Source organism: Hippopotamus amphibius, chromosome 2 (assembly GCF_030028045.1).
Source record: "Hippopotamus amphibius kiboko isolate mHipAmp2 chromosome 2, mHipAmp2.hap2, whole genome shotgun sequence".
Lineage (NCBI taxonomy): Eukaryota > Metazoa > Chordata > Mammalia > Artiodactyla > Hippopotamidae > Hippopotamus > Hippopotamus amphibius.
In genome coordinates this window covers 162,285,901-162,311,923 of record NC_080187.1, presented here as the reverse complement: position 1 = coordinate 162,311,923, position 26,023 = coordinate 162,285,901, and the positions used below count along the sequence as shown (strand labels likewise).

The 26,023-nt window shown below is 41.8% G+C and overlaps 1 protein-coding gene across 4 annotated transcripts; it reads right to left on the bottom strand.

Annotated features, from left to right (window-relative positions):
- Window positions 1–2,029: 2,029 nt before the first annotated feature.
- SPTSSA (serine palmitoyltransferase small subunit A) lies at window positions 2,030–23,422 on the bottom strand. 4 transcript variants are annotated; one of them, XR_009051457.1, is made up of 2 exons: window positions 22,861–22,989; window positions 2,030–3,177 (listed from the first exon to the last, which is right to left on the bottom strand). XR_009051457.1 is itself a non-coding variant. In XM_057723431.1 (2 exons), exons 1-2 carry the CDS (start codon window positions 23,354–23,356, stop codon window positions 3,074–3,076), a joined length of 207 nt encoding a protein of 68 aa, XP_057579414.1. In that variant the 5' UTR covers window positions 23,357–23,422; the 3' UTR covers window positions 2,030–3,073. The 4 variants fall into 4 exon arrangements, 1 of the variants encoding a protein (XP_057579414.1); XM_057723431.1 differs by lacking the exon at window positions 22,861–22,989 and adding an exon at window positions 23,254–23,422; XR_009051459.1 differs by lacking the exon at window positions 22,861–22,989 and adding an exon at window positions 23,004–23,069 and having other exon boundaries at window positions 3,059–3,177.
- Between the last annotated feature and the right edge of the window lie 2,601 nt (window positions 23,423–26,023).

Genomic DNA, 26,023 nt, shown 5'->3' with positions numbered 1-26,023 from the left:
GTATTCAGTTCACCTGAATAAACATGGATGTTTCAAACATCCAAAGTTCTCTGTTGAATGACATGCCCCTCACTGCTGTCACCACTTATCTCCATTTGGGGTTCTTTGGCTGAGCAGCCACAGCCACATCGTCTTTAGAGTTGTCCCATTATCATAAGATTCCTTCTTCCACCTATGCAGCAGAACATGACCAACCACTAAGGCACCATATAGGCAGCTTGTTTCAATCATCTCACTGCTCAGCCTCTAATGATCAATTAACAAGTAGAATAGTGGGGGACCCTGGTTCCACCAACCCACCCAATAGTTGAGCAAGGGCATTTACTACAGGATACCAGGGTGTGTCTCATCTCCAAATCTGGCCTGTGGGGCCATCATCCTTCCTCTTCTAGGAGATCACATCTCTTCTTCGTTGCATTCTCACCACTAAAACTGACAAGAACTGTGAAGGGTCTGCAAGCTAACAAGTTAGTTGCACACAGTTTTGTGGGTACTGGCAGAAGACATGAGGTTCCAGGGGCAGACACAAAGAATTTAATCACTTACAGAAATAGTCTAAGTACCATTTTCTTGTTCTGGTTTCCAAGCTCCAGTTACCACCGAACAATGCAGAGGGCCAGGTGACACCTGTACATGCAGAGGGTCACATTGCAGGAGAGGAACCCTAAGCACAGTGAACCCAAATCTTTCATAGTGCCCACTGCTTCAGAAAGAGGTGATCTTTATCTTCCAAGGCTCTAAGCAAACCTGCCCTTTGTTCTGGAGGGAGATGTTATCTCTTCTCTATCATACAAACATCCTTGAAAAATATTCCAGAAAAAAGGCAGTCAGTACCTCTGTTCAGAAGACACACAGAAACATAAGTGACCACAGAGAATTGCCTAACACCTGCTTATAAACAGAAAAAGTGAAATGATCTCCCCATTTGTTACTTACTGACAAATAGACCAGACCCTTGCATCAGCAAGAATGTGCTTCCCTGATTACCTCTCAGTGCACCTGCTCCAATTTTCTCTTTCTGACTCTTCTCAAGATTCTCTGTAAGGACTTCCCTGGTGGCACAGTGGTTAGGAATCTGTCTGCCAATGCAGGGGACATGGGTTCGATCCCTGGGCAGGGAAGATCCCACATGCCGCGGAGCAACGAAGCCTGTGCGCCACACCTACTGAAGCCCGCACGCCTAGAGCCCATACTTGGCAACAAGAGAAGCCGCAGCACTGGGAAGCACACGCACCACAACAAAGAGTAGCAGCCTCCACTCGCCACAACTAGAGAAAGCCCACATGCAGCCATAAATAAACAAATAAATTAATAAAATTGGGGGGGAAAAAGGATTCTCTGTCTTCCATCTATCTCACAGGGCAGTGTTTCATAACAACCATCAGCTATACAACAGCAACTTAATGGATTTCAGCAGAGTGAGGATGAATTAACGATTTCTGAGTAGAGGGCTAGGGTAGATAATCTGGATATCCATCTAAACTAGTGATTCTCGAATTTTCTGTCTTCAACTCACCAGAGATTCAGGAGGATGTCAACAGAGGCAAGCCAAATGTGAGCATTAACTGAACAAATCCAGACAAATCCTCATTTTCATCACTTTGCCTGAGACAGTATGAATACTGTAATTACTCCATAACCAGACATAACCATATCCACCTCCCTTTAACCACTTCAAAGCTAAATAATTATATACTATCCTCACCACCCCTATCTGATAGCGATGATAGAAATTGATTCTCTAAAATTACCAGACTTTTATATATTACTTAGTACCTCTGGACTAGAAAACACTTCAAAAGTCTAATCCGTACAATTTGGGGCCAAAAGTACTTACTTGAAAAAAAAATAGCAAAACATTCTGGGAGGCATGTCAAAAATACATATATAATTTTTTTAATTAGCAATACTTTTATGTTGAGAGACATGTTAAGATACACTTATTGTTTATCTGCCCACAGCAATCAATTCAGAAGTATAAATATTAGATCAATATTTAACCACTGAGAAAAAATGTTGCCACATCAGCTGATTTTTCTCTCTTTGAATTTAATGAGTTTACATCAAAAAATTAGGTAGTCATTTTACATTTAAGGAATAAAAATCTTTAAAAAAAAATACAAAGAGTGAGAGGATTTTAACCAAGTTTACATTTCTTTTTGCTATAGTTCACAATTCATCTCTTCATATTGCAATGTGCAAATGCATTTGCAGCACCCATTACAATCATGAAACTAAATTTAAGGAAGTACATTGTTACTAATGGCCCTCAAACTGATTTACCTTCTATTAAAAACTCTACGGTACATAAGCCTTATGTAATAATGCTACTTAACAACCATGTGTCACGAGAACCATCACCAAAGTTTTCTGGAAATAAGTCCACACACAAATTAAATATTTAAAAACTGAAATGTTCCTATTTTAACTTTAGCAAGATCTTCCTTTTTCATTGTTAAGAAACACTTTAACAGTTTTAAAGTAAAAGCTGTTTAGAGTAGAGTCCAGATAGCTAAAACTGTACTCCTGAGTTCAAACTTACAGATAAGTCTTTAGTAAATAGTTCTCGATAAAATATCCTCCCTCCCCAAACCCCTGCCCCAAATCTTGAATTTTTTCTTACAAAACTTTGGTCAAGAGTAGAAATATATCCAGGCAGATATGTATGCCATACGATAGCAAGAACAGTAAAGCCCAACTAATGACTTTGGGTTTTAGAAATAGAAGGCAATTAAAATGTACTCAAAGTTACATTAAGAAAAGCTTTCACTGGATAATATTGAAACAGTCACAAAGGTTAAGAAAATACTGATATCAAAGTACAAATGACTACAATGTTAAAATAGACAAAAACTACTATATAAGAGCCTCTTTTAAAATTAAAAATAAAGAACACAACACATGAGTCAGGATCGTCCTGTTCTACTCATGAATTTTAAATTTAGTCTTTATATTCATAGGGTTGGTGATGTTGACATCTAGTAGAGTTTCTGGTGACATCTGATGAAGTCTCGTTCCAACTTCAGAAGGTGGCTCTTCCCTAAGGAACTCCTTGATTGCGGTCACATCTTGGTCACTGTACTATTTCAAAGTAGTGTAGTATGGCCATGATGTGCTGAGGCATGAAGACATATCCTGTGTACAGTGCCATCCCCACGATGGAAACCAGCATGGAATCTGAGTCGTAGTTAAGGAAATTTCATTTACTTTACTTTTTCTCAGTTTATTCAAAACTAAATCCCCAAATTTTTGCAACAATTGTTCTATGCAGAAGTACCCATTCATTTAATGCTTTCTCATACCTATCAAGTATTCATAAAGAACTAATAACTATAATTATAGCCACTAACCTTAGCTATGCCTGACACCATTCTAAGTTTTTTAAGCTCATTTTATCTTCACCGTCACCTTACACAGTGCATACTATTATTCTCCCTATTATATTTCAAAACATCAGGCTGCTTAAAATGAAGCAGCGAAAGTGACTCTGTTCAATCTAAGAAACAGAAATGCATAGGAATAAAACTGTACAGTATTTAATGGCGGCAAAAGGTCTACAAACTTGAATAATAAGAATGTCTGATCCAAGAATTTTAGAATTATTTAGACTAGAATGTGGCTAAAATATTGGTTTAGAGCCAAAGATAAGATCAATCATATACTAGTGACATAAACTGATAACACCTGTTACTATTAAACATTTATTATTATCACTAAACTTTGCAACAACGTCAAATAAAAGTCATCTTGATAACCGAAACCATAAACATTCTGCACTGTGGTCCTTTCTCCGCACTCCGAAAGGAATTAAAACTGTATATGTACAAATCAACACGGCGCCCTCTTCTTGGGCCACATGAAATACTGCTAACAAAAATTATGTAAAACCTAAGGGCTTTTTGCTTTGCAGAGTCACGTAGCCAAGCGAAGGGGAATAGGTGCTTCTGCACTGAGACTGTCTTTTATTCATTCACTCACTCATTCCTTCATATTTTCTCTCTCCCCTCCTCCCCCATTTCGTCTCACATATCTTCAGCTCTGCATGTAGTTCTATAACACCTTACATTCCTTTATGAGAAGATAGGGTTTAAATAAACAACGTGCTTACTTCCAACTAATATTTGTATAACTGTTTAGTTGACAAACCTCTTTTATGTATTATCTTGCTTGACCCTTACAGCTTTCCCGTCAAATGTTTATTGACTACTTCTCACCAGCGATGGACAAAACACTGAGGGGACCTTGTCCAGGGCCACACAAGAAGCTGTCTTTAGAGCCAGAGCTCAAACCTGACTCAGACCCTAAGTTCATTCCCCTCATTTGGCAAACAGGGGTGAAAAGTCTCCCATAATTTTTTTGAAATGCAATTAAAATCAATGATTTTGGGACTTCCCTGGTGGTCCAGTGGTTAAGACTCTGTGCTCCCAATACAAGGGTCCAGGTTAGATCCACGGTCAGGGAACTAGATCCCTCATGCTGCAGCTAAAGATTCTGCATGCCACAATGAAGATCCCACGTGCCACAACTAAAGACCCAGCGCAGCCAAATAAATAAATAAATAAATATTAAAAACAAACAAACAAAAAACACGATCCCACATGCTACACGGCATGGCCTTAAAAAAAAATCATACTGATTTTATAGTGAGATTTTACAGTCTTCATGGGAGGATCAGCCTCATTCAGTCTTGGCTCTTTATTTATTTGCTTATTTACTTATTTTTATTGGCTGCATTGGGTCTTTATTGCTGCACGCGGGTATGGGCTTTCTGGGGCCGCTCTTCGTTGAGGTGCACGGGCTTCTCATTGCAGTGGCTTGTCTTGTTGCAGAGCACGGGCTCTAGGTGCGTGGGCTTCAGTAGCTGTGGCGCACAGGCTTAGGTGCTCCACGGCATGTGGGATCTTCCCGGACCAGGGATCGAACCCATGTCCCCTGCATTTGCAGGCAGATTTTTAACCACGGCACCACCAGGGAAGCCCCTCAGTCTTAGCTTTTAAGCTAAAGCTGGTCAAGTGCAGGTCCCGAGGTAGGGAGGGCAGGTTCTTGCTGATTAACCCAATCCTGATTTGGCGACTTACATTTTTCTGGTGAGGTAGGAGGGGTAGTGGGGTGACGGGTAAAGCCTTGGGGACAGGGACAGAGCCAGAGTCGACATTCTTAGGCCTTCAGTGTCCCTCACGGTGCCCAGAAGAGTGACCAGGACAATTAGGACACAGGGCTCTCCTGACGTGGGATTTATGAAGAAGGTGGACAGGACTCTGGAAACCGCCACTGCACAAGGCAGCAGAGGCCAGTGCCACGTCTGGGGTGAAACTGATGACCCTGTCAGGGGTGCCCGGGGTGGTGCTGCTGTCCCTGTGAAGAACGTCACAAGGGGGAGGGTGTTTGCAGCAAGGAGATGTGCACTGAGAGAGATGCAGACGTCAGATGTGGGTAGTTCTCCTGTGATAATTTTTTTAATTTACTTTTTAGCCTCCCTTAATCCAGTTCTTTCTTAAACAACCACCTTGTATTCACCACTTAATTTCTTTCAAAAAAGAGAAAAAAGTACATACTTGCTGCTTCCCTATCATTGCTCATCACCCACACAACCATCTGCCTTCTACCCCTCCAGGCTATAGACACTGCTCCCCGGTCAGCAACGATCCCCTATCAAATTCAGTGGCTATTTGAATTGACACAGTTTTCATCTTTCCTCTTCAAAACTCCCTCAACTCTAGGCTGAGGTACTTCTCTGGGACTCTCCTCCCTTCTCTAGCACCATTTTCCTATTTCATTGGCTCTTTTTCTCTGTCTGCCACTAATGTGTAAGATGATTTGAGTTAATTTTGTGCTTTTCTCCCAAACATCAACTCCACCCCTCCTGCTAGTATAGCAGCCATGCTCTTTAGGTGGGTCTAACCCTATCCCCTCTCCACGGATAAGCCCTGACTGATCTGAACCAGTTAAGATCTTCTCTTTGTAACAATGCCCACCCCCTAAATCTAATCAACCAGCTCAAAGTTTAGACTTCTGCCAGGAATTCAGGAACACAGATTCTCCTTCTAGAATATGCAGTTTGCTGATGGAATCCAGAAATCACTGGAGTCACTTTGCCTCCATGAGAAAAATGCCTCCGTTTTTCTGGAGCTAGAACCCTGATCAAATGACCTGAAGCCCACCCTACCACCAGATTTTCAGATACATAAGCCAATGCATAGGCCCTTTACCTGTAAACCACCTTGATATTCTTTGCCATACTGCCAGCTGAAAGGATTCTAAATGATAAAATGGGGTTCCCAGTGATCTGTCTTGGTCCTACACTCTCTTATAAGTTAAACAACCACCTTAACGTTGTTGACCTGACCCCACCTTCCATACTGCAGACAAGTATTTCTTACGATACTGGACATTTTCACCTGTGACAGCCTTAAATCCACAGCGCCAAAACGGAACTCATTAACTTTCTCCAAAATTACTTCTTCTTATAGGTCCTATTTTTCCAACTATTTGAAAATAGTTGACACACTAAGTATAGATTAACTCGTATTTGCCTAGTCACTCAATCCAGAAACTGCTTTGATTCCTTCTCCCCAAATTCAAATGATTTAAGACTTCTCAATTCTTTCCAACCCCTGCAAATGACTTTTATCTCATGTCCCCCTACCCTAATCAATGATAAATGACTGAGGTATTTACCATTCCTTACTTAATCATGTAAAAGCTCCCATTTTAGGCCTCTAGCCGTTGTCCATGTCTCTCTTTACTAGAGTGATCCTTTTAAAATGCATGCTTCCCAATGCCTCTAGGATTGCACTTGGAATTCTAAGCCAAGCATCCAAGGACCTTTCCAATCTAGCTCAAGTACCTGTCTTCGGTTGGAGTGGACAACCTCAAAAGGTTGTAGACAAGAACTGAGTGATGGGAACAGGGATTCTTGTATAAGCTGTTCTGAAGGGAGTTTTACCAGAAGGGGAGTGAGCAGAACAGAACAGAGCAGGGGGGAAAGCTAAGAAGGTTCAGGAGCTCAGCTCCCACAGGTCATGAATTGTACCACATGTTGGTGTTGCTTTGAGGCAACAGGCCTGACCTTTTTTAACCCTTAATCTGTCAATCACTGGCTGTATGATGGGATGAGGAAAAACCACCTGGACAAAACAGCTGCCTTGGCCAAGGCAATAGTCTGGAGAAGGGGGCAGCTAGAAGGCAGTAGCAGACAACACTCCCAGCAGCGGGGAAGAAGTGCATCACCTGGCAAAGGGGATCAAGGTGGGGACCAAAAGCATCTACAGCTGATCCTTGAATAACACGGGTTTGAACTGCACAGGTCCACTTATACGTGGATTTTTTTCAATAAATACCTACTATAGCACTACACAATCCACGGTTGAACCTGCCAATGTGGAGCCACAGATACAGAGGGCCCAACCGTAAAGTTATACTCAGATTTTCGAGTATGCAGCGGTCAGCACCCCTAACCCCTGCCTGTACAAGGGTCAATTGTACCATGCTGCTTTTCCTTCATACCTCCCAATACTCCAAATTACCTCCCCATAAACACACATCATCCTACTCACGCCATATTATGTGAGTCTCAGAAAACAACGTTCTATATCTTCATACTGTGCTGCCTTTGCTCACGGGTTAATGATATGAGTAAGGATAATAGCAGTAGCAGCTTTTTATTTTGTGAATGTCTAGTGTGCTCACGGCACTGTTAAGCCCTTCAGTAACATCCCAAAATCAGAGTAAGCAATGGAGCCAATTCCAAACCAAATCAGTCAGACTCCCAAAATGTGTTCTTAACCATTGCACTATAATATGTTCCTATATATGAAAAGTCCTATTCCTCCAGGTAAAACCTAATCTCTATGAGAGCTCCGCTAGTCATCTCCTCCTGTATGAGGCCTTCCCTAGCACTCATACCATCTGCATTCTTACCCCAGCGTCCTGGCAAAATTACTTACTCCCTGATGCTCAAGCTCTTTATTCATATCACACAGTGCTTATCACCTGACATTACCTATTTGTAGATGTACTGATATTTATCTCATCCAGATTATCAACTCCTTGAACACAGGAACAATGTCTAATCATTTCTGTATCTCCAACATCTAACGTAACACATGCTTAATAAATATTTGGTGAATAAAGGAATTGCTTAGGAAATATTATTTGACTCCAGATTCACTGTGGTGCTTTCTGCATATTCCACATATTACTGTGACCAACAAACTCTATAGAGACTACAGCAAAGAAAAACAAAATCTGTTTCTAAGCAATACTATATTTTCAAAATGCGTTTTGGGTTTTTTACAGCTTTTATGTAAGACTTATGAATGTATACACCAAGCAAATGAAATGGTATAGTAACAATCTTCAGGTCATTGGCTCAAATTCAATTCAAATAAGAAGTAATTACTAAAAACAGCCATTTGAATGATTATATTACATACTGTTTATGGCACTATAATTCTTCAACTTAGTATGGAGAATGTATCAGTTAACATGCATAAATTAGCTTAACAGGGACTTCCCTGGTGGCGCAGCAGTTAAGAATCCGCCTGCCAATGCAGGGAACACAGGTTCCATCCCTGGTCCAGGAAGATTCCACATGCCACAGAGCGACTAAGCCCATGCGCCACAACTACTGAGCCTGCATGCTGCAACTACTGAAGCCCACAAGCCTAGAGCCTGTCCTCCACAACAAGAGAAGCCACCACACTGAGAAGCCTGTGAACCGCAAGGAAGAGTAGCCCCCACTCGCTAGAGAAAGCCCGAGTATAGTAACGAAGACCCAACACAGCCAATAAATAAGTAAATTTATTTTAAAAAATTAACAGAGATTGTTCCACTACAAGACAGCTCAATTTTGTGAACACTAAATTGTCAAACCTTTAAACTTTTATATACATATAAAATCAGGATATTTTTCCAAGTGAAACAAGAACTTATTGAAACTTTTTTTTTTTTTGGCCACACCATGGGCATGCAGGATCTTAGTTCCCCCACCAGGGATCGAACCGTGTCCCCTGAAGTGGAAGCATGGACTGTTAACCACTGGACTGCCAGGGAAGTCCCCAGAAAAAAAAAAAAAAAGTTAAAAATATATATATATATATTTTTTTGCCTGGTTAAACTACTGGACACTAGAGTTCATGACCTTCTATAGCATTATGTTGTGATGGATACATATGGAGTAAGAGCAATAAGAAATAAATGGCAATTATATATGCTGAATTCAGCATAGTGGTTACTTAATGGGGTGAAATGGAAAGAGGAAGAAGGGAGACCAAGTGAGAAGCGGCATAAAGAATCTTCAAATGTATTAGTGATGTTTTTCTTCAGCTAGTTGGTGGTATGGGCACACTTTCATTATATTATCCTTTACGGTTTTTTTGCATGCTTGAATAGTCAATAACTTTTTTTTAATAAGTAAGAACTGTAAAGGAAAATGGAATTGTATACAGTACTAGACTAAAACTGTTTTATCTGAAGGACTGAAGGATCTTCTTCCTTGACAAAGTTTGGGTTAGGCATCACTGGATTTAATTTGTTACTAGGAAATAAATAGAAAATCTTAGCTCTCAGAAACAGAATAAACAACTCTCAATTCTGACCAGATAAGCAGAAAATTACCAAAAGTCACTTGAACCTAGATGCAAACGCCAATTATTAGCTGCTCAAAATAATAATAAACCTAACCTTTTACCCAGAGCCACTTATTAAATTTAACTTTTAATTCCATTTCCCTCAAAAAAAGTTTCTATATTCTGATCCCACTTCTAAGTATTTCCAGAATCATAATAATTAAATAAGCCTCTAAAAGTAAGTTTTCTATGCAATTAAATTTCAAAATTATTCCCCAAAATTACCCTAAAGCTCTCAACCAAAAGACAGTATTTATTTTTTTTACTGAAGTAATGTTTGATTTACAATGTTTCAGGTATACAGCAAAGCAATTCAGATATACATATATATTCTTTGGCAGATTCTTTTCCATTATAGGTTATTACAAGCTACTGATTATAGTTCCCTGTGCTATATACAATAGGTCCTTGTTATTAATCTACTTTATATATAGTAGTGTATATCTATTAATCCCAAATTCCCAATTTATCCCTGACCCCCCAAATAAGAGACTATTTAAAACTGACAACTATACAGTGAAACTCATATTAAGTGAACAAGTAAACGATGAGACCATAGAAATTCCATGAAGAATTTCTACTAGCCTTATAATCACCTTGCAAAACACGCAAAAGAAGTGCCTTTTATAAGTAACTTTCTACAAATGCAATGTAAGCAGTTTTAGCCGTGTACTTGAAATAGGTCCAATATACCGAGTTAAACACTCCCTGAGATAATGCCTGGCACCATTCAAAACGGCAGCTTTACGGACAGTCTTAAGCATTGGTTTCATTGTGACATTTGCAAGGTTGGGGAACACGTGACCTTCATATTCTTAGAAATGTTCTCACAAACAGAACTAAACATACACCATTTAGAATATAACGGGTATTATTTGCTATCTGTGTACTTGAGTGGATTTCTCAATCCACTGCGTTCTTTCACATACCTCTCAAAGTTTAAAGCACCCTTGACACACCGAAGTAAGAAATGGATACTGGAATCATCATGGCACTGGAAGAGACCTAGGCGTGAGCAGCAATTCTGTCAATCCCTGGTTGTGCCAAAAGCTCTCTGATCACTAGTCTCCTTATCTGTGATATGGGGACACACATTACCTACCTTTCAGGGTTGATACAATAATTTGGAGTCAAATCTATTCTGCAACAAAACATAATATAATCTTTATTGAAAATACTGTTTGAGGGCTTGGCCACTTAGCATTATGACTCAGACCTCTGTTTGGAAATTGCCCAAGGTCACCCTGTGATGAATTTGTTATTTATATTATAATCCTAGGGCATCACAACCTCTCTGGACCTGAGTTTCTTCTCCATAAAATGAAATTCCTTCCTGCAGTATGTTAGGATCCCACTTGCTTGGAGAAGGCATTTAGGCACCACTTCTCAATCATCCTTAATGTAATCTTCTCTTTGAGACACTGAGATGCACACACACACACACACACAGAAAATGTTATATAATACACATATATTGGAAGGTAATACACAAAGTGTATTAATCAGGTTTATGTTTTAGAGGGGGCTCCATGATTCAAGAAATATACAATAAAGCTAGTGAAATCTAGACTATAACAAACCAGAAACCTCAACAACTATAAAAAAAAAAAAGTCTTTTCCGTTTTGTGTGTATGTAACTCTCTCTACCACTGAATTTTAAGTGCTTGAGAGTGAACGCCCTGGCTGCTCTTTGCTTCCAGCTGTAGTGCATTGTTAGTCAAAGCAGGCACTTCATCAATCATTCAAGAAGTGAGCAGATAATGTGCCAGGACTGTGCCAGCACTGCCGATAAATGTTTGTTCAAGGGCTGAGTGAAAAATCAGAGGTTATTAATAACCTGGACATAACATAAATATTTTATGGGTTCAGTGGATTAAAAAGCAAATAGATGCGAAACCACATATCTGTGTGTTGTTTGCTGTTTTCTTTAAAATGGATCCCCAACTAATCATGAGCCAATAACATCCCAGTTACATAGGACAAACAAATAAATAAATAAAGACACTTTGCCCATCCAAGGGATTGGCCATTCCCAGTCCTTTTCCCAGCAACTTAAATAAATAAATAAATAAATAACAAAAAGAGGAAATGCCTTAAAGATAAGTACAGTACATCAGAAGTAAGACCACACTAACTAACATTTCCAGCCCTAACCAGTAACTCCGCACTATCACCACCTACCTTAGCAAACTATTCGCAAGACTTTGGAGAAACCAAAAGTAGCTCCTCATTGGGAAAAGGGCAGGGGTCTTTGTTCCACTGAGTAGGACTTATTCCTCTTCACTAGTCTAAATAATTTCAGTGTTTTCAGTCTCTGATGGCCCTGGTCACATCAAAAAACAAAGCTAAAATATCATCTAAAACAATCCAATCTTCTATCAAATTCCTTTTGTAAAATCAACTCTAAAATGCTACTTTCATTCTTAGAAATATCCAGAAGCTTTGATAAATCTAATTTATTGTAAGGAATCATCGTTATGAAAAAAGAAAACAAAGCATCTGACAAAGTATTACCATAGGCTGCTTGGTGAAAAGCAATCAGAGCTCTAAGGGAGGGACTTCCTAGGTGGCGCAGTGGGTAAGAATCCGCCTGCCAATGCAGGGGACATGGGTTCGATCCCTGCCCCAGGAAGATACCACACGCCTCGGAGCAACTAAGCCCGTGCGCCACAACTATTGAGCCTGTGCTCTAGAGCCTGTGAGCCACAACTACTGACCTGTGAGCCACAACTACTGAGCCCATGCGCCTAGAGCCCATGCTCTACAAGAGAAGCCACTACAATGAGGAGCCCGCGCAACACAATGAAGAGCAGCCCCCGCTCGCCGCAACTAGAGAAAGCCCGTGTGCAGCAACGAAGACCCAACGCAGCCAGTAAAATAAATTAATTAATTAATTAATTTTAAAAAAAAAGCTCTAAGGGAAAGCAGATGTTGGCTGCTGAATGATGCTCCAAAAAGGAATCTTTATTATTGCAGGTTTTGTCCCTTGAACTTGAAAAACTGGAGATCATCACCAAAAGAAATGTTAAGAAAGCTTATTTGGGGAATTCCCTGGAGGTCCAGTGGTTAGGACTGCGTGCTTTCACTGCCGAGGGCACAGGTTCTGTCCCAGTTAGGGAACTAAGATCCCAGGACCAATTTTTGGCGTGGCATGGCCAAAAATTTTAAGAAAAAAGAAAGCTTATTTTTACCAAATATATCACTTTTGATACTTTCCTAGTTGCCATAAATGAAAGCAAGTAGAAGATAATGATACAATTACAGTTCTGTGTGTGTCAGCCAATTTGATATTCTTGGGCCATAGTAAAGGAGATCACTTCAGCATCATAAGTTAATATTAGCAAGCAAAACCCATTCTCTGAGCTTTCTGTAGTGTTGGCCATACCTAAGTATGGAAGTTGATTTTAGAACAACTTGATGACAAACCCTTTAAAAACTAAACAAACAGGGCTTCCTAGGTGGCACACTGATTAAGAATCCGCCTGCCGGACTTCCTAGGTGGCGCAGTGGGTAAGAATCTGCCTGCCAATGCAGGGGACACGGGTTCGATCCCTGCCCCAGGAAGATCCCACATGCTGCAGAGCAACTAAGCCCGTGCACCACAACTATTGAGCCTGCGCTCTAGAGCCCGTGAGCCACCACTATTGAGCCCATGTGCCGCAACTACTGAAGCCCACATGCCTGGAGCCCGTGCTCTGCAACAAGAGAGGCCACCGCGATGAGAAGCCCACACACCACAAGGAAGAGTAGCCCCCACTCGCTGCAACTAGAGAAAGCCCGTGTGCAGCAACAAAGACCCAACACAGCCAATAAAATAAATAAATAAATTAATTAATTAATTAAAAAAGAATCCACCTGCCAATGCAGGGGACACGGGTTCAATCCCTGCTCCAGGAAGATCCCATATGCTGCGGAACAACTAAGCCCGTGAGCCACAACTACTGAACCATGTGCCACAACTACTGAAGCCCACTCGCCTAGAGCCTATGCTCCGCAACAAGAGAAGCCACAGCAATGAGGAGCCCCTGCACCACAACGAAGAGTGGCCCCCGTGCACCGCAACTAGAGAAAGCCCATGTGCAGCAACAAAGACCCAAAACAGCCAATTAATTAATTAATTAAAAAAAAAAAAAACTAAACAAACAGAGCCTGCTGCTGAAACCAACAATGATCACGTTCAACTCTGAACTGAAATCCTAGAAATGGTTTGTAACTCTGAGCCTAAAGACACCAAGGCTATGTATCGTTATATGCCTTTCTAATTAGAGCTTCTATTAATCTCATGAAGTTCTGAAGTCCCTGAGTCAAGGGGGAAAAGTTACCTGTCTTCTCTAAAATATAATCTGTTCTTGCAGAGAATGAACTGGAGAACTCAAGGTTTAGGGGGACGGGGGGTGAAGGGGAAGCTGAGATGAAGTGAGAGAGTGGCATAGACATATATATACTACCAACTGTAAAATAGATAGCCAGTGGGAAGTTGTTGTATAACAAAGGGAGTTCAACTAGAGGATGGATGATGCCTTAGAGGACTGAGACAGGGAGGGTGGGGGGGAGTCGAGGGAGGGAGGGAATATGGGGATATGTGTATAAAAACAGATGACTGAACTTGGTGTACCCCAAAAAATAATAATAAATAAATAAATTAAATGAAATTAAAAAATAATAATAAAATATAATCTGTTCTGCTATAACGCATTTCTGGACCATCAATTAGCTCATATATGACTAGGACAGCATAGCAGCTGTATTGTTTCACGTGGGATTTTTCGTAAATTAGGAGAACCAGATTAGTAAGAATTCTAATTTTCAGCAACAAACATCCCTCAGCTTAGCAGCTGCAGTCCTTTTAGCTCTATTTTAAGAAAATTAAAAATCAGCACCTGCACCCAGGCGCCTTCTCCAGAAAAGTACACCTCGAGGCTAGCACAGCTCTCGACTGATGGCAGGACTGCACTGCCTCCTGCACCTCCTCGATGGCAGCCCACACCATCTCCACCACTTCAGCAGCTCCACTCAACTCTGTCCATGCATTTTTTTTTTACTTTATGTATTTTTTTAAGCTCTTTATTGGAATATAATTGCTTTACATTCTTATACCAGCTTCTGAGGTACACCAAAATGAATCAGCTGTATTTATACATATATCCCCATATCCCCTCCCTCCCGCGACTCCCTCCCGTTCTCCCTGTCCTGGCCCTCTAAGACATCACCCTGTCCGTGCTTTTTTTTTTTAATTAATTAATTAGTTTATTTTATTGGCTGTGTTGGGTCTTCGTTGCTGCACACGGGCTTTCTCTAGTTGCAGCGAGTGGGGGCCACTCTTTGTTGTGGTGCACGGCCTTCTCATTGCAGTGGCCTCTCTTGTTGCAGAGCACGGGCTCTAAGCGCATGGGCTTCAGTAGTTGCGGCACATGGACTCAACAGTTGTGGCTCACAGGCTCTAGCGGGCAGGCTTAATAGTTGTGGCGCACGGGCTTAGTTGCTCCGCGGCATGTGGGATCTTCCTGGGGCAGGGATCGAACCCGTGTCCCCTGCGTTGGCAGGCAGATTCTTACCCACTGCGCCACCTAGGAAGTCCTGTCCATCCATTTTTAATGTCCCCTAGGGCAGCCCCCAGCCTGCCTGCCCAAACTATCCAAGTTGTCCCCCAAGATGCCAATCATTGTTTTTCTAAGCACCTGCCTTACAAAGTTGCATCGATTTTGAGGGGTCTGCGCCAATGGTATTTTCCCATAAACTCTTCTATTTGAGTTTTCAGGAACACACACAACATGATGGCCAAAATTCTTGTATCAGTAGTAATTCTACTTTTCATAACTATTGATCATAAATACTATCTTTCTATCATTCCATAGCTAATATTTTTTTAAGCATTCCAATTCATGAAAAGTATATATCCTCTACTTAGTAGATCTGGAATATATAGTTTTAATTATTAAATTTGAGCATTTTTTTTTTCCTAATCAAAGAATTTATTTTATCCTTGCTGCTAAACACCAAAAATGTTACAACACTCACACCCTGAGCTAGGGTAGGGTCACAAGGTCTTTAAGAATATGAAGCAGTGGAGACAGGATCCACACTCGCCTCTACTGAAAAAGTCACTGGTATCACATGCTGAAACACTGTAGATTATTGATATGTGTTTTGTCCTCATTGCCCGTAACCTCCCATGACTTTCCCTGACATCCTGGTACAGATCACCTAGTTCTTACGTAGCATAGTTTTTATCTTCCACCTTTCCTACTAAAGTTATCCTAAGGAACACAGGTAAGAGAGTCTAACATTCTCTTGTAGCCAGCAAAGTATCCAGGTAGTATAAAACAGGCTAGAGCAGTTGTTTTCAAACTCAAGCACAGGACCCTGGAGGGACTTTTCAGAGGATTACGATCAGTTAAGAGGAATCAGTTTACAAATCTTCAGTTTCCACTGTAACCTCTCCTGAAGCTGATCTGAAAACTGTGATCTGCTATTTCTCCTTCCCATCCCCCCCCCCCCATCCCACCCCTACAACTTCACTTCTCCCACTTCACTTCTGGAACCTTACAATTACCCATTTCCCCAGGGTATAAAATAACCTCTGGGACAGCAAATAAAGGAATAGTAACTAACTTACATTGTACTTTATTTCCTTCAGGTAACAAACTCCTGGCACAGATCCAAGCCTCATCTATCTATCCATTTAATACTGTGAATTTGGAAATGAGACATCTTTCCAATCTGGGCCCCACAAAATGCCTCCAGCAAGGATGATGGCTAGAAGGGTTGTTCTGCCATCACTTAGGTAGTGACCAGAGACTCCACTGTCAACATTTACAAGCGCACCCATGGAGTGGGCTTTACTTTAAGAAGCGTGCCCCTCAGGCACTGAAAGAGATCCAGAAATGTGCCGCAAAGGAGACAGGAACTCCAGATATGCTCAGTGACACTGTTTTCAACAAAGCTGTCTCAGCCAAAGGGATAAGGAATCTCCCATACTGTATCCACGTGCAGTTGTGCAGGTGTCCAGAAAACATAATGAGGCTGAAGATTCACCAAACAAGCTCTATACGTTAGCTACCTATGTACCTGTCACCACTTTCAAAAATCTATAGTTGGACTTCCCTGATGGCGCAGTAGTTAAGAATCTGCCTGCCAATGCAGGGGACACAGGTTCCAACTCTGGTCTGGGAAGATTCCACATGGCGCAGAGCAACTAAGCCCGTGCACAACAACTACTGAGCCTGCGCTCTACAGCCCACAAGCCACAACTCTTGAGCCCACGTGCCACAACTAATGAAGCCCGAGCGCCTAAAGTCCGTGCTCTGCAACAGGAAGCCACCACAATGAGAAGCCCACGCACCACAATAAAGAGTACCCCCATTTGCCGCAACTACAGAAAACCCATGTGCAACAACAAAGACCCAACGCAGCCAATAAATAAATAAATAAATTTATTTTGTAAAAAATCTATAGTCAACGTGGATGAGAACTACTAATTGTCAAATAAAATTATAAAACAGCAACAACAACAAAAAAGTGAGACAGGAGTTAAGGTGCTTACATAATTATTTGAATAGAAAAACAATGCTGAGCTTTTTCTGAAAGAAATTAAGGCTGATTTTGCCTGTTTGGCTTCACAGTGAGGACCAGCTTTGCCAGTCAGGTCATGTGATGAACATTTTCTACAAATTGTATATGAAAAAAATCATAGTTTTAAGGTTTTTAGCAAAAATACACAATAATTTTTAAAAAGCAAAAAAATTAAATATTTTGTGATTGTCTTAATTTACTAAGAAAGATTTCAGATGTCAGCTTAAATGAGCAAGAGGATACACAGTACGTATTTTCTGTTCTTTTAGGGGATATACAAATGAAAAGTCTGAATACCACTGGGCCAGAGGATTGGAAGTATTAATTTATCAGTTACAGTTATTCCTACCTCTGCTTTCCTCATTTAGCTCTCCCTGGTAACGGAAGACTGCATTCATTTCTACAAAAGGAAGATCAAAAGGAAACGGCATAAAATACAAAAGAAAGATTGTTGGGAAGAAATTCTTTTTCTATCTAAGTTTGAAGGTAGTGCAAAATGTTCAGGTTATTTCAAGGTTATTCAGAAATCACATCTGACTTGAAGGTAGCTTGATAAAATCTTTCCAAAAGGCACTAAGCTTATTTACTAAGAATGTTTTTCTAGAAGTAACTTTCTGATATTAACAATTTTGCCTAGGTACTTCCCTGGTGGCACTGTGGTTAAGAATCCACCTGACAATGCAGGGGACATGGGTTTGAGCCCTGGTCTGGGAAGATCCCACATGCCACAGAGCAACTAAGCCTGTGCGCCCCAACTACTGAGCCTGCACTCTAGAGCCCATGAGCCACAACTATTGAGCCCACGTGCTGCAACTCCTAAAGCCCACGTGCCTAGAGCCCATGCTCCACAACAAGAGAAGCCGCTGCAATGAGAAGCCCGAGCACCGCAATGAAGACCCAACTCAGCCAATAAATTAATTAATTAATTAACTTTTTTTAATAAAGAAGATATGGTACATATATACAATGGAATATTACTCAGCTGTAAAAAGGAACGAAATTGGGACATTTGTAGAGACATGGATGGACCTAGAGACTGTCATACAGAGTGAAGTGAGAAAAACATCGTATTTATTAACACATATATGCAGAATATAGAAAAATGGTACAAATCAACTGTTTTGCAAGGCAGAAACAGAGACACAGATGTAGAGAACAAACAAATGGACACCAAGTGGGAAAACGGGGGGGGGGGGGGGGAGAGGGAATTAATTGGGAGATTGGGATTGCCACATATACGTTACTAATAAGAAAAAAATATCAAATTGTACACTTTAAATATATGCAGTTTATTGTATGTCAAAAAATAAGTAAATAAATAAATGCATATGCACAAAAAAAGAAAGAATTTTGCCTAATCACACACTGATTTTTACTGGAAATATTAAAATTGTCAGATGATTCTATGTGTACAAGCATTTTCTTCAAAAGAGAAGCTTATTGAGAAAAAAGTTCTTGCAGAAGACTCTGGTGAATTGGAGTTTTAATAATTCCCTTTACTGACTAGTTCAGGGGAAGCTCCCCAAAAGAGAGACAGGCAATGATCTAAAGGTCCCCACTGGCCAATATATAGGGTTTTTCTTGGTCAACTTTGTTTTGTTTGTTGTGTTTATTTACAAACTACATATAGAAAATATACAAAAAACAGAGACACTTCATTGTATGGAAGCATATCAATCATTATTAGTACTTCCAAAAAGGCATGGCAAAATATATTCCTCAAACACTTCTCTAGTGGCTTATAAAACCTTGATTTCACCAAACCATGCATACCAAAACAACATTATTTTCCAGGTGTTCACAGAATGATGATGCAAAGGAAACTGCTGACAATGGTTGCCCCAGGGTGGCTGGGGTGGGGATGGAAGGAAGGCTTTCACCATCTACATTTTTGCACCTTTTGAGTTTTGACCTATGAGGATGTATAATCTATTTTTCATTTATAATTCAAGAATTCACATTTTCTAAACTCTCAAACATGTTATTCTAATATATTGAGATGTGAAGAAAAAATCCTCTCAACTCTAGCTACAAGCATTTGAGGATACAGCAAAAATCTAAGAAAATAAATTAACTTAGTCACTACTGAAAAGAACATACAGCTTACAATATGTACTGCTGGGGAGGGGCCCTGTGAGGGGGGAGGAGGAGGCACAAGCTACTGAGTGCAAGACAAGCTCAAGGACGTTTTGTACAATTTGGGGAATTTAGACAATATTCTGTAATAACTGTAAATGGAAAGTAACCTTTAAAATCGTATAAATTTTTTTTAATTTCTTAATTTAAAAAATGTAATGCTCTTTTTTTCATTATCATTCAAAGCCTACCTCAAGCCCACCTTTGCTACTACCCTTACCTCCCCGAGCCACCCTTAATTTATTCCAAATCCTGCAACCAAAGTAAACCTTTTCAAAAACTTAAAAAGTCAGACTGGATCACTCCCGTACCAAACCTTCCAAGAGTACCCTTTTTTACCAAAATTAAAAACTGAAGTCCTTACAAAGACCTCCAGAACCTCCAATGAGTCTGACTTCATGGCCTACTACTCTCCTGCACGCTCAGTCTGCACTAGCCATACCTGCTTCCGTAATGGCCTTCACCCATGCCAGGCAGGCTCTGGACTTGGACTTTGCAATGGCTATTCACTCTGCCAGCTATGCTCTTCCCTCAGATTTCTACCCTGCTAACTCCCTCACCTCCTTTATGTCTTTACTCAAATATGCTTTCACAATGAAGCCTCTTCTGATATCCTCTTTAAAAACAGTAACTTCACCCCATCCACACATTTCTTATTCCCCTGACCTACTTTTCTATTTTCCATAATGCTTACCACCTACCATTATGGAAAATAATGTGCCACAACTAAGACTTCACATGCCATAATGAAGACCTGGTACAGCCAAATAAATTAATAAATATTTTTTTAAGTAAAATAAAATAAATTAAAAAACCCTGTTCCCAGGATGTGTGTCTATGTTCGTTTTTTTGTTTTTTTCATTCAAAATGAAACAAGTTTTGAGTCTCATGGGGAAAAGAAATGTATTTTGGATGGCTTATTTTCCTACTTTATTAAATATTTAAATGTCAGGGAGAAAAAATGTCAGTGAGAAAACTTACTGGACTTGAGTGACTCTAAAGGTATGAGCACCTCCCTTCATCTCTAGAACTCTTACTCCATGCCTAGGAGGCCCTACCTGATCGGAACTGACCTCCTCTCCTACTACTACTCACGCCTACTTAAGCCGCCCCAGCCACACCAACCATTCAGCTATCCCAGAAACAAGCCAGAATGCTGGTGCTTCAGGGCATTCGTAGTTACTGTTCCTTCTGCCTGAATATTCAATCCCCTGGAATTTTTTTCCTGCTTAAAGCTTTCTAAATGTCCCCTTCCTGACCACTCTAGCGAAAATCAAAGAGCATGCCTTCTTCCTTAGTTCCTATCCTTCTCTTCATTTTATTTTTCTCCATAACAGCTATAACAATCTAATAATCTATGTTTTTTACTTATTTATCTAGTGGCATTAGAATAAATATTTTTATCTATTTTATTCATAGGCAAAACCCTACTATCTAGAATAGTATCTGGCAATTAGAAGCATATAATACTTGTAGAATACAGAATTCAGCAAATGTACATATTTTACAAATGAAAAGACAGAGTAATACAAATGTTAACATCTCCAAAATAAAGTTCTTTCAGTCTATAGCCTTTTCTACTTCTTTAAGTTTGAATTCTCTACAAGAACTGAATGTTGTTCATCAGAAACAGTCAAGTTCCAAAGTTATTCTAAAAGTAGCTTAAAATCAGTACTTCTGCAATTTCTTTGAAATGACAAATCAACATATAAACAAATGTTTGTCAAGCCTTATTTGTGTGTCCAGCACTGTGGTTGAAAAACACCCTTTCCTTAAAGAAACATGTACTGTCTTTCAGGGGGAATCTAATTCCAAATATAAACCAAAAAAAACTGCCTACATTTTGCTTAAAATAAATAGAAGTATAAAATGCCATGGAAACATAAGCCATGGAGAATATTTTAACAAAGTATTTTTAATTTTCCATCTCCCCTCAACAGCATGGTTACAATGTTACTCAGTGAGGCACTACAGGGAGTGTCTCACTGGTTACAAAACCTGTCTTGGCTACAAAACTTGGTCTTTTCCTTTCCCACTGATGGCTGCCAGTAGGGAAAGGGGACTTCTGAAACATGCTAAAATTTCCCCTTCAGAGGTGGATGTCAACAGGTCCCAGCAGGTCTCTTTCTAGTTGGCTGCAAATCTCACTAGTTGTGTTTTTTTTTTTTTAAGTGAAATCATGTGCTCACATAAACCAATGAGAAGTCAAATGCTTCAAATGCAAAAATCCAGGGGTACTACATATCATTTCAGAATTTATTTCTCCATCCCCCCTAAAGAAGCCATCAAGGAGGTATTGATTGGACGCTATTACTATTGCAACATAATACAGAAAAACTCTAACACTACTGACACCGTAGCAGTTATCCACGGGCCAACAAAAGCCTTTAAGAGTAAAATCAGAGTGTAGACTCTGATAGTGAGGCACTACATTCAACTTCTGAATTAAAGAGTTTCAATTCAGCACAATATTGTTTAAATTCACTTTTTAATACCTTTAACTGAGTCAAGAGATGGTCTACATTTCAGAATACATTTTAAAAGGATGACCTCATGAGCTGCAACCGATAGAACTCAGTGAAACTAATCTACAGCTACAAGAAAATAGTGCAGGACATTAGAACATATTTTATATTCAGATTTTAAACACAAAATATGCATTCTGGTTCTTAAACTCCAGGTTTAGAAAGAAATGCCAACAATAATAAAACTAAATTTCCTTGTAAAACAGCTAAAATGCTTCAAAAGTGTAGAAACAAAAGACTCAGCTTTGAGTACAATCTTATGCTAGTTCAATACAAATAAACACACTTATTAAGGCTTGGAATGAAATTACCTCAGTCACTCTAGCACCACGCAACAACATATTTGCAAAGCTGTTCTGAAGCTACTCCAAACTAAATCACACTGAAAAGGAGAGGCCCTGTATGAAGTCAGCATGCTATGTAAAACATTTGCTTAATACTGGCCCTCGAGTTTAAAAAAAAAAAAAAGTTATATCTCATTATTAGTATTTATTCTGCAAGAATACTACCGAGGTATGTCAACACAGACAAATGGAGACAGACTTCAGGAAGCCTCTCTTCACAACCTTGAGTTATTAATTTAGATTATGAAAGTTAGATGAGTTAAGATACAGGCAAAGTACTTCGGACAGTTGCTTCTCTGGTAGTAAACGCTCAACAGTCATTAACAAGTACTTATTAGCTATCTACTAAAACACAGTTTCAAACACTATCTCCAACTAACCACAAATTCCTTTTCGGGCTCGACAGTTACGGACTGTGCAAACAGCACATTAATGAGTAGAACACACTTTTTAAACTAACCATCTTGAAGACCAAAAAGGTACAATTAACAAAGTGCTTTCAAAAACTGTACTGGGACGCCATCAACACAAATTCACAACCTGACTTAAAAGCTGATACACTGGTTAGCATTCTCATTAGGACCAAAGCCAGCTAAATCAGGGACAGTTAAAGGTCAAAAAGCGTCCAAGCCGGGAGCGATGTGCTCCACTTACACGGTCCCTGCCTCCCACAGGAACAGGAGACTGAACCAAAGGCTGGCACAGCCAAAGTGCAGGCGAGGGCACACCAGGCAGACATCGCCCTAGGGGATCTCCTCCAGCAATAAAGATGCTTCTATCTCGGTCCAGCGACTCACCGGCAGACTCACCCTCAGATCTCAAGGGTTCTCGCCCCCCACCCCCAACCGCGGGAGCGCCGCCCTCGGCCCCGAGACCTCGGCCCCGCGCGCCCGCCGCGGAGAGGCGCGTCCGCGCGCGCAGTGCCCGCGGGGCCGCCTCTCCGCCCGCCCGCCCGCCCGCCCACCCGCCCGGCCCTGGGCCCGGGAGGATGCCGCCCGGGCCCCCGCGCCCCACCCCGGCCCCGCGCCCGCGACCCGGGCAGGATACTGAACACAGTCCGCTCCCAGGGCTCCAGCATGTAGAGCGCCGTCACCAGCAGGTACTGGTAGTAGAACCAGGACATTTGCTTCCAGGCCCGCGCCAGCGCCATCCCCGCCACGCGCCGCCCGCGTTGCAGCCAAACGTCAGTCTGTCCGGCCGGCCTCCGGTTCGCGTCCTAGAGCCCCTGGCCGCCAGGCCCGCCTGCCCGCCCGCCACCCCGCGCCCATTGGCCGGCCCGGCCCGGAGCGTCACCCGTGGGCACGCCCAGCCCCGCGCGCTCCCGCGCAGCCGGCCGCGAGCCCCGCCCGGCCGGCGCCCATTGGCCAGGCCTCGGCCTCGCGCCGCGCCCGCCCCCTCCGCGCTTCCCCCTCCGCGCTTCCCCCTCCGCGGGCCGCGCCCACGCGAGCCCGAGAACTGTCCCCGCGAGAGCGCCCCGCCCGGCCCCGCCTCGCCGGGCCGTTGGTGGGCGGGGCGGTAGTGCCGGGTGGGGTCCGGCCGCGGGGGCGGGCGCAGGCTCCTTACGCGGTGGGTCCCCCCAGTAGGGGCCAGAAACGCCAGTCGAAAAAGTGTTTGTGGAATACCAGTGACGTCTTAGGCGTTCTGCTGGGCTGGGGGGTTACAAGGGTGAATAGGAACATACTAGGGTCTTACCTCGTGCAGTTCACGGTCTAGCGAGGGAGACAGGCATTCATCACACAAATGCAAGTAAAGCTGTGATCCGTGCAGAGGAGGAGAATAAGGTGCTCGGAGAGGGTGGGGAGGCGAACATCACCCAGGCAAGGAGGTCAGGAAAGGTCATCTGTGAGGAGTGAAGCACACGTTGCCCTCTCCCTGCCTCCTCACCCACACGCGGGCTCACACACACAAAAGCACACCCACGTAGATCAACATACCCTGTGCACTCCTTAACCTAAAGAGAGAGATTACCGTAAATATTTCTATCTGCCGGCCTCTCTTAGTGGCTGTAGGTGCCGTGTAGGTCAAGGCTGGGAGAAGGACACTGATCTGGCATCTTGAGATCTCCCTGTGGGGCAGATACCTCCTGGAGATGCACTGTTAAATGTCCAGATTTTCCCACTGGCGAATAGGCCAGCAACATTGCACCCACCTTCAGGAATGAAGAGGCACGATCAGCATGTGAAATGGCACAATCTAATGGCCTGCTATTTAAATGTTAAAAGATTTCTAGGTTGGGACTTCCAGGGTGGTCCACTGGCTGACTCTGTGCTCCCAATGCAGGGGGCCCAGGCTGGATCCCTGGTTGGGATCGCCTGCAACTAAGAAGCCTGCATTCAGCAAATAAAAGATACCATATGCAGCAACTAAGACCCTGGCACAGCCTAAATAAATAAATGGGTTTCTAGGTTAAGTAGCCTTCTGCCTAAACTTTAAAACTTTGATGGTTGATAACTATTTATTTAGAAATATCAAGTACTGTTCATGAGCTAAACATTGGGGATAGAAAACCAGATAGACTGAGATCTGCCTTCATAAAGTACCCAGTCTGCCAGGGAAGAGAAGCAAGTTAACTGATTGCAGTGAGATGTGGTAAAGGGTATTTTTATGTTATGTGTAGGATGCTGTGATAGCCCAGAGAATATCATATTGGGATTGTAAAAGCCTTCTGGGAAATGGTGCTTAAGCTGACTATTGAAGGAAAAGTAGAAATGGCAGAATGAATGGGGTGGGGTAGATATTACAAACACAGGAGTATGGAACCCCTATATGAAGGCCTGGTGCTTTTAAAGAGCTGGAAGAACTTCCATGTGGCTGAAGCAAAAAGAATGTGTAGGCAGAAGCAAGAGATGGGGCTAGATAGTAACCAGGGACCATATACTGAAGGACCTTGTGTGAGGAGCAAAGGAATTTTTAACTTGCTTTCCAAAAGTTAAAAGAACCAATGGCTTAATAAGATTTGTTTTTTGGACAAGACACAGGGGTGTACAGTAGCCTGGGGGAAAAGAGGATTCAGTTGGAGATGTTACAGAGGTAGAAACTGTAAATGGGACATGTATGAACCACACTCGCTAGGGGCCTCCTTATCCTTGAGAGATCCAAGTACTTCTTGGCCCTCCCACTTCTGAATCTTACTGTATTGGGCTTCTCTCTACCCCTGATCCTCTTTGAGCTCTCTCTGTCTTCAGATCTGTTTGAGCACTGGCAAGCTCTGTTCCTTTCTCTCCAAGAACTCCAAATACCTCAGCCCTTGGTGATGTTCAGTTAAGTTTACACAAGATTGGAAGCATCACCCATAGCTACCCTTCCCTCCCTGGGCCAGCTCCCTAAGTGCCATTCCTACCATGTGGACCTCCCGGCTGTATGTAGCCCCCAAATCCAATGCATCTGTTCAGGAGAGCAACCCTATGAAGTCAATCTCCATCACTCAGCTTCCCTGGGATTCCAGTGAATATAAATCCCTCCATCTCTCAAAGAGTTGATGACTGACTAGAAATGGTAAAAAGAGGCCAGGATCATGGATAATGACAATATTCACAAAGAATCCAGGAGAAGTCTGGCTTAAAAGATATGAATTCTGTTAGAAAGAGGCTGAGCTGAAGTACCTAAGAGACATTTAAGTGGAGGTATCCAGAGGGCATTTGGACATGTGGGTCTGGAACTTCAGAGAAGCCTGAACAGGACCTAGAGATGTAAATTTTCAATAAGCCTTGGTAATTGAAGCCATGATTACAGACAGGGTCAGCTAGGGAAAGCAGTCAGAGTGGGGAGAGCAGAGTACAGAATAAACCCAGCAACTCTGCATTTAGGGGATGAGAGT